The following is an 8,543-nucleotide window of genomic DNA, read 5'->3' as shown; positions in this document are numbered from 1 at the left end:
CCAGCCAGACAGGCCCCTCCACCTCCACCTGCCCCGCCCCAGGCCCTCACCCCTCTTCTCTCCCTGTGTCACCCCCAGGATTAAGAACCTAAGAACAGCCAGACTGGGTCAGCCCAAAGCTCCATCTAGCCCAGGGTCCTGCCTGCCCAGAGCGAGAGAACAGAACAAGGAATAATCATTTACTGTGTCCAGTTCTGGGCACCACATTTCAAGAAAGATGTGGAGAAATTGGAAAGGGTCCAGAGAAGAGCGACAAGAATGATTAAAGGTCTAGAGAACATGACCTATGAAGCCAGGCTTCATGAACTGGGCTTGTTTAGTTTGGAAAAAAGAAGATTAAGGGGGGACATGATAGCGGTTTTCAAATATCTAAAAGGGTGTCACAAGGAGGAAGGCGAAAATTTGTTCCTCTTGGTTTCTGAGGACAGGACAAGGAGTAATGGGCTTAAAGTGCAGCAGGGGAGGTTTAGATTGGACATTAGGAAAAAATTCCTAACTGTCAGGGTGGTCAAATATTGGAATAAATTGCCAAGGGAGGTGGTGGAATCTCCCTCTCTGGAGATATTTAAGAACAGGTTAGATAGACATCTGTCAGGGATGGTGTAGACGGAGCTTGATCCTGCCTTGAGGGCGGGGGGCTGGACTCGATGACCTCTCGAGGTCCCTTCCAGTCCTAGGATTCTACGATTCTATGTGATCCCTCCCATCTCCCATTCTCAGTGTCTGACAGAGGCCAGGAACACCCTCCCTATCCAGCCTGGCTCACAGCCATCGAGGGACCTGTTTTCCATGGATTTATTTAGCTCTTTTTTGAACCTGTTACAGTCCTGGTCTTCACACCATCCTCTGGCGAGGAGTTCCACAGGTTGACTTGTGTGCTGGGTGAAAAAATACTTCCCTTTGTTTGGGATAAGCCTGCTACCTATGAATTTCATTTGGTGACCCCTAGTTCTTGTGTTATGGGAACTAGTCAAAAACTTTTCTTTTGTCACTTTCTCCACCCCATCATGATTGTATAGACCTCGATCATATCCCTGCTCACAGGACCTTGACCAGAGCCCTAGGACCTCAGTCCTATACCTGCTCCATCATATATAGACCTCCAGCCTATCCCTGCCCTGCTCCAGCCACTGGTATGAGGCCAGCAGACACCGAACCAGCCTGGACAGCCTCTCCAAAGGGGACTTGGCGTGGGCCAGGCAGGATCTTGCCCCATCTACCCCCAGGTCTGGGGTCCCCCCCTGCACATCGGGGTCAGGGCCCAGAGGGGAAAAAGCCGACACATGGAGGTGAGCAACAACTGGGGAGTCTGTTCCCCAAAGAGCCCAGCTTTGCCCAGGGGCTCTTACCGGACTCCCCCTTCAGTGGCGCTGGGCGGTGGAGCAGGCACTGAGCAAACCCCGGCCTGAGGAGCAGCCCGGCTGAGAGGTATTCTGTGCCGCCCTGGGGGCACTGACCCAGGGGCAGGAGCGGGCCCAGCCCTGAGCTTGGCCACTGACTGTTTTGCATCATGGAGTGTGGTGGGGTGACCCTACGGTGCAAAGCTCAAGAGCCCCATGAGCCCCTCCCCATCCCAATCCCAAGGGCTGCCCCTGCCCTATGGAGACTGCCTGGCTGGCTGGCCCCAGGGGTGCAGGGCTGGCCCTGATCCTGCATCTCCGGCGCCCCAGGGGCAAACCCCTCCTGGCACAGCAGCCGGGCAGCTCAGCAGCACACCAAGGGCAAGCGGCAGGCAGGAAACAGGCCTAGCCTGGCGTTCCCTTCCCTCCCCCGCCCGCCTGGCAGGGCCCAGGGCTGAGCAAAGGGGACCTGGCCCCGGCTTTTCCCCGGGCAGGCGGCTGAGCTGGCACTCTGGCTTCTGAGGCCAGGGACCCAGCCAGTCCAGTGTAACAGGAAGGCTGCAGAAACCAGCCAGCCTGGGAAATAACCCCGCCCGGGATTACACACACACCTTCCCCTGGAGATCAACCCCCAGCCAGAGATCAGACACACCACCCAGCTGGCTTCCCCGCCTGACTCACCACCTAACCAAACAGCCCCACCTTCCCAGCCTAGGCCTCAGCCTGCCAGCTCCAGGCAAGTCTCCGGCAGCAGCTCCCACCTGGAGCCCGGCTCGGTGGCACAGCAGGCCGAGGGGTGGGCAGTGCTCTCAGGACAGGGGCCCTGGGCTGGGCAGGCAAATCCCCCTGAGTCAGGCCCACTAGCTCATGCCGGCCACCCTCTGGGGCTCTGCTGCAGGGATCCTGCCTCCGAGAGGCGCTGCTGGTTTGGGGGAGCAGTGGGGCTTTGTGAGACCCGTGCCCAGCTGGGCCCGTTTTAGGTGCCCTCGCCCCAGAGCTGGGCTGCCGGGCTCCATCAGGGCTGCGAGCAGCTGGGCAGAACAGACCAGCGTGGGGAAGGGTTTGCAGGCAGGAAAACCCCAGGCCCCCGCAACGCTCAAGGAACGTCCCAGCTCCTGCGCCCGCCCTTGCTCCTCCTCCTCCCCCCTTCCCAGATGGCCTGGGGCTCCAAGTCAGCTCCTGAGACCCACCCCCCAGCCTGGAGGGCAAACCATCCATGGGGCAGGCCCTTGGGGAGCTAGGAAGGACCACCCCCTCCCAGCCAAAGGGGCAGCCCTGCAGGTGGGACAGGTTCAGCCCCGCTGCGACTGGGGCTCAGCCCAGGGCTTGGGAAGGAGCTGGATTGCCCCTGCTGCCTCCATGCCAGCCCCACGGGGGAGCAGGCAGCAACGGCCAGGGAGCCAGCCAGAGGGTCACCCTGGCCAGCTCCCAGCTAGCTGGTGCACCCCCTCCCCCATGGACACATGTGCGCACACACGGAGGGAGGCGTGTGCACACGCACGCAGCCCGGTAAGGCTGCAACACCTTTTCCCCAGCCTGCTGCACCCCTAGGAGGGGCCTGAGTCATGAGCAGGGCCCAGCCCTTGACAAGGGTGCAGCTCCTTTCGGCTGTACGGGGAGAACCGGGGCAGGGCCCTTGGGACCCTGCGGGGAGGGGATGGCCCCTGCCTGGCCCTGCTGGGGGCACAGGGGCTGCCCCTGGCTGCGTGCAGCCACCTGGCAGGTTCTCTGGCCCAGGCAATATTCTGGCTGCACAGGGACTCCCTGTCAGGTCTGTGCAAGCCCCAGCCCTCTGGGCCATGCATGTGTCATGGGTAATTGGCCGTGGGAGGGATGGAGCCAGACCTGCTGGCTGGGCTTGGGCCGTGCCAACAAGGCCGCCTTAGTCACTGGCCAGTAATGCAGAAGGAAACCTCAGTGGAGTGAAACCAGCAGGTAGCTGGGGGCGGGGCTGGCACGGGGGGCAGGACGGCTGGGTCCCTCTGCGCTGCGGGGTCCAGCGGCTGGCGCACAGGACAGGGACACCAGCCCTTCGGCCCAGACTTGCCACGGGCAGGTCCTGTCACCCCACGCCTTGACTGCCACGTCTGCCAAATGGGGAAACCGAGGCAGGGGCCGTGCCATAAGTGACACGCCTGCGCGCTCCGAAGTGCTGCCGCTCACGCACGGGGCCAAGCCACAAGGCCAAGGGCGTAGCCAGCCCTCCCCAGCCCGCGCGCCGGCTCCAGCCAGCCAGCCCGCCTCGGCGCCCAGCCCGGAGAAAGGGGCAACGCCAGCTCGGCCGACTCCGGGGCAGGCCTTTATTTTCCATCCCAGCACAAGGGTTTGCAAACGGGGGAGGAACATTTCCAAGTGCCCAAGCAGCAAAATGTCAATTGGGGGGCCCCACAGCTCCTTCCAACCCGCCCCCGCCCCCGCCCCCGCCTGGCCAAGGGGGCTTGGGAACCGGCGGGGACCCAACTGCGGCTCTTTCACAAAGTTTAGGAAGCAGCCTGGCCGCGGGGGGTTGGGAGCTAGGGCTGGTTGGCTGGCACTGGCAGGCTCCCCCCTCCCCCCCCCCAGGGGTTTCCCAGCTGGGGCACTTGCTTCCCACCCTCCTCTCCACATTCACCCCGCAGCGGGAGCCCTGCCGAGAAAGCGCAGGGCGGCCCTGGGCGGGACGGGCCCTGGCGAGCAGGGACACGCTGGGGAGCCCCCGCCACGCTGCCTGGGGCTCGGCCGGCCGGACCGGCTCCCTCTGGAGGGGCGAGCCAGGTGCTCCCCCGTCTGCAGCTGGAGGAGGGTTTTGTCCACAGGGGAGGCCCCGCCCTACAGTAACATCCGAGGGGCCCGGGGCCGGGCCGGGCCGGGCCGGGCCGGGCAGTCTCTGGCCGCTCACAGGTGTCGCTTCATGTGCAGCGCCAGGTGGTCGGAGCGGGAGAAGGCGCGCTCGCACAGGTGGCAGTGGAAGGGCCGGTGCCCCGTGTGCTTGCGGTAGTGCCGGGTCAGCTCGTCGGAGCGGGCGAACTTCCAGCCGCAGCCCTCCCAGCTGCAGTGGTAGGGCTTCTCGCCTGCGGGCAAGGGTTAGCTGTGGGGGGCGGGGAGCAGCCGGGGGGCTCCCTGCGCGGGGCACGGAGCCTGCCCGCCCTCCGTGTCCGGCTTGTGGGGCGGGATCGGGCCCCCTTTCCTGCTCCCGGTCCCCGCCCCCCGGAATCCCACAGCCCCGCCAAAGGAGGACTCCCCTCGCCCGCGAGCCCTGGGAAGGGAGGCAGGGGGGAGTCGGGCACCCCAAGTGCGCTGGCGGGTGGACAGGAGCTGGCCGGAGAGCGCTAAGGGAGGGAGGTCCGGGCGGAGCCGCGCCCCGGGGGAGCCCTGGGGGGGTTCGGGTGCTGGGGTGGGTCCGGGCGGAGCCGCGCCCCGGGGGAGCCCTGGGGGGGTTCGGGTGCTGGGGGGGTCCGGGCGGAGCCGCGCCCCGGGGGAGCCCTGGGGGGGTTCGGGTGCTGGGGGAGTCCGGGCGGAGCCGCGCCCCGGGGGAACCCTGGGGGTGGGGGGGGATCAGGGCGCAACGGAGCCCTGGGGGGGTTCGGGCGCCGGGGGGGTCAGGGCGGAGCAGCGCCCCGGGGGAGCCCTGCGGGGGTTCGGGTGCTGGGGGAGTCCGGGCGGAGCCGCGCCCCGGGGTCTCCTTACCCGTGTGCGTCCGCATGTGCGCCTTGAGGTGCGAGCTCTTGGTGTAGGTCTTGCCGCAGCCGGGGTAGTCGCAGCTGTGCGCGGCCGTGCGCTTCCTGGCCCAGGCCCGGCGGCCGCGCTTGGCTTTGCAGTCTCCCGGGGGACCGGCGGGGGGGCAGAACTCCAGGCCCGGCGAGTGGGGCGGCGTCACCAGCAGCCCGGGCAGCGGCTCCCGGAACAGGCTGAAGTGTCCGTGGAACTGGGCCGGCAGGGGGGCGGCGAAGTGGGGCGCGTAGCAGGGCGGGGGCCGCGCGTAGTGCGGGGCGGCCCGGCCCGGGTGCAAGTCGCCCAGCGCCAGGCCCGGCTCCTCGGGGGGCCCCAGCCGCGGGGGGAAGCCGTGGGGCGCGTGGGGCTGCGGCTGCATCCCAAAGGGCGCGTGGTCCCGGGCGCCGGGCCCCAGGTACCCGCCCGCCGGGCCCAGCAGGCACGCCCGCTCCTCCTCCGGCTCCGTCTTGATGCGGGCCCCCAGCGGCGCCCTGTGCTCCGGGGGCAGCCCGCCGGAGGCGCACAGCTCCGCGTACTCCCGCCCGGACAGCTCCGCCGTGAGCAGCTCGGCCATGTAGCTGTGGCTCTCGGGGTAGGGGGCCCCCAGCCTGCCGGGGGGCGCGTAGGAGCCATCGCTGTCGCCGGCGGGACCGCAGCTCTCCGGGGTGTCGGGCAGCGGATAGGCAGGGCCGTGCGGCTGGCTGGCGCTGTGCGCCAGGATGAAATCCAGGTCCACGAACTGGCCCAGCTCGTCCTCCTCCCGCTTGATCCCGGCGCAGCCGCCCTCCATGGCGGGGAAGCGGAACGGCTGACCCTGCAGAGCGGAGAAGGGGCGGTCAGGGCCGGGCGCCCCAGAGTCCAGGGCCGGGCACCCCACCGCAGAAGCGGGTCGCGCTTGGTGGCGACGGGACCCCGGCAGAGCAGGGCGCGTCTGGCGCGCGCGTCAGCCAGACCCCCTCGAATTGGGTCAGGTGGCCCGCAAGTACCCCCAGACCGCTAGGCCAGCCCGGGACACCCCCCCTCCCAGGCCGCTGCCCCCTGGGGTCAACCCGCTCCGCGCCCAAAGGAGCGACTCACTCCTGGCCCGCCGGGCGTCCGCTCCTGCGCAGCGCGTGGGACAGCTCCCCAGGGCCGCCTGGTCTCCCCTAGCCGGCCCCGCCAGGCTCCCTCTCCCGCAGCCTGGCCGCCCCCACAGGGCTCCCTCTGCCCCCAGCCTTCCCGCTCCCCCCAGCCGAGCCCCCCCAGCGCCCTCTCTACCTCCCGCCTGGCCGCCCCCGTGCGCTGCACTGCCCCGCTGGCGTTACTACAGCCCCTACCCAAACTTCCCGGCCACTCCGCGCCGCCCCCCCAGACGCACCCGGGTCCCTACAGAGCCCCGACCGCCTTTCTCCAGCCCTCCCCCCCCTTACTTGGAGCAGCAGCCCCGGCTTGTCCTCCGTGGGCAGCAGGCCGGCAAAGGTGGCGATGGGCGGGAGCGCGGCGCCGGCCATGGCGCGCTGGCCCCGGGGGCGCACGGGCAGGCGAGGGGCTGGAAGCTCCCGCGGCCTCAGGGACTCTCCGAACAGCCCCGCTCTAGCGCGGCCCGGGCCGGCTCTCCAGCTGTTAACAGCCCCCTCGCGCCCTCATTGGCCCGCACCTGTTCGGCTGGGCACAGACCTGCTCAGCCCATTGGCCACAGCGGCCACGGGCACGCCCCCGCCCCGCCCCCGCGCAGAGCCGCCCCGCGTGGGGCCGCGAGTTGCTGCGGGGCAGAGGCCCGGGTCCGGCCCGCTGGCTGCAAGCCCGGGAAACGCGGGCAGCCCCGGGGGCAAGGGCCGGCGCCTGGAGGAGATGGGGGGGGCTGCTCCCAACAGATCTGAGCCAGACAGGAATCCGGGCGGGCTCCGTGTAGCGCCGAGGGGGTGTGAACCGGAGCGTGTGTGTGCGCGCGTGCCAGGTGCGCGCACGTGTGCTGGGGCTGGGCACCCCGAGCCCTCTGGTTTTCTGTGACGGTGTCTGACGAGTTCTTCCCACTCCAGCTGACTGCGCTAACTAGGGCGTGCGCCTTGTCTGTCCACAGCGATTAGCGTCTTGTTCTGGGGATGCGAGTCTCAGCGCCTTGGCACACAGAGCCGGGCGTGCGCGCGCAAGGCGCAACTTGTGCGGGCAAATGGGACAGGGTGCGCATGGTGCAGTGCCTGTAAGGAGCAATGTGCCCGCGCAAGGCTCAGTGCGTGCAAGGCGCAATGTGCCCGCGTAACGTTCAGTGCGTGTAAGGCGCAATGTGCCCGCGTAAGGTTCTGTGCGTGTAAGGCGCAATGTGCCCGCGCAAGGAGCAGTGCGTGCAAGGCGCAATGTGCCCGCGCAAGGCTCAGTGCGTGTAAGGTGCCCTGTGCGCGCGCAAGGCGCAGTGCGTGTAAAGCGCAATGTGCCCGCGCAAGGCTCAGTGCTGTAAGGTGCCCTGTGCGCGCGCAAGGCGCAGTGCGTGCAAGACGCAATGTGCCCGCGCAAGGCTCAGTGCGTGTAAGGTGCCCTGTGCACGCGCAAGGCTCAGTGCGTGTAAGGTGCCCTGTGCGCGCGCAAGGCGCAGTGTGCGGCGAGAATTGCCCTTCTATCAAATTCCCCCGCCCCCCATTGCTCCGGCTGCTGATCTCAGCTGCGCTGCGAGCCTGCCCTGTGCAAACCCTACGCCCATCAGTGCACCTGGTGCGGGGGGGAGATGGCTCGGATGCGGGGGGCCGGGCTGAAGAATCGGGTTTGGGGCCGGGCTGGGGGCTTGGGGTTCAGGGTCTAGGCTGAGTGTGGGGCTCAGATTCAGGGCTCAGATTCAGGGCATGGGCGGGTTCCGAGCCCTGCGGGGAGCTCCGGGGAGCTCCGGGCCGGCAGATCCCGCGTGCAGTGCAGTGCGTGGCTGGCCCGGCTCCAGCCGGTGCCGGGAACGCGCCCTTGCTGCTGGCTGCGGGGCAGAGATAAGGTTATCTGCCCGAGCCGCGCTCCGCGGGGCTTTCCAGCCCGGCCACCTGGCCCAGAGCGCGGCTGGCTCCCCCGCGGCCCGCGACAAGAGTAACCGCCCTGCTGCCCCACACCGCTCCCCGGACAGCGGTGGCAGGCCCGCGGTCCGCAGCCACACACCAGAGGGGAGAGCGGGCTCGCCTCAGCAGCGAGAGACCAGCCCCCTCCCCGTCCCCGCCGGAGTCTCTCCAAAGCCCTCGGCCGGGCAGGCGGGGGGAGCCGGCCGGAGCCCGGGGAATCTCCCACGCGGGCCCGAGAGTGCCCGGAGTTCCGGCGCGCAGCCGGCAGCCCCTCTGCCCCGGCCCCTTTCCAGGTGAACCCGCCCCTCTGACACCGGGGGCAGCGAGGCAGAGACGCCGGGGGGGGGGGGGGGACGACAGAGGGGACAGACCCCGCTCCCGCAGCTCCCAACACCGGCCCCGCTGGGGCTGTTCTCGGCTCCCAGGGGGCCCGGGGCAGGATGCTCTGCTTTAACTGCACCGACCGCGGGGGCGGAGCGCGCCGAGCAAGCCCCCCGGCTTG

General features: G+C 68.6%; 1 protein-coding gene across 1 annotated transcript; it reads right to left on the bottom strand.

Moving 5' to 3' along the window:
- Positions 1-1,131: 1,131 nt before the first annotated feature.
- LOC142830523 (Krueppel-like factor 4) lies at positions 1,132-6,635 on the bottom strand. The gene is made up of 3 exons (XM_075935801.1): positions 6,440-6,635; positions 5,007-5,844; positions 1,132-4,390 (listed from the first exon to the last, which is right to left on the bottom strand). Exons 1-3 carry the CDS (start codon positions 6,518-6,520, stop codon positions 4,215-4,217), a joined length of 1,095 nt encoding a protein of 364 aa, XP_075791916.1. The 5' UTR covers positions 6,521-6,635; the 3' UTR covers positions 1,132-4,214.
- Between the last annotated feature and the right edge of the window lie 1,908 nt (positions 6,636-8,543).

Source organism: Pelodiscus sinensis, chromosome 9, assembly GCF_049634645.1.
Source record: "Pelodiscus sinensis isolate JC-2024 chromosome 9, ASM4963464v1, whole genome shotgun sequence".
Lineage (NCBI taxonomy): Eukaryota > Metazoa > Chordata > Testudines > Trionychidae > Pelodiscus > Pelodiscus sinensis.
This window is presented reverse-complemented; position numbering and strand designations above follow the sequence as displayed.

What these genes read in the sequence shown, in the direction of transcription:
- LOC142830523 (XM_075935801.1), bottom strand. Translation starts at nt 6,520, where the DNA reads ATGGCCGGCGCCGCGCTCCCGCCCATCGCCACCTTTGCCGGCCTGCTG. An exon ending in AGCCGGGGCTGCTGCTCCAA is followed by an intron (nt 5,845 to 6,439) that starts GTAAGGGGGGGG and finishes TCCGCTCTGCAG; the next exon opens with GGTCAGCCGTTCCGCTTCCC. An exon ending in GCACATGCGGACGCACACGG is followed by an intron (nt 4,391 to 5,006) that starts GTAAGGAGACCC and finishes CCTTGCCCGCAG; the next exon opens with GCGAGAAGCCCTACCACTGC.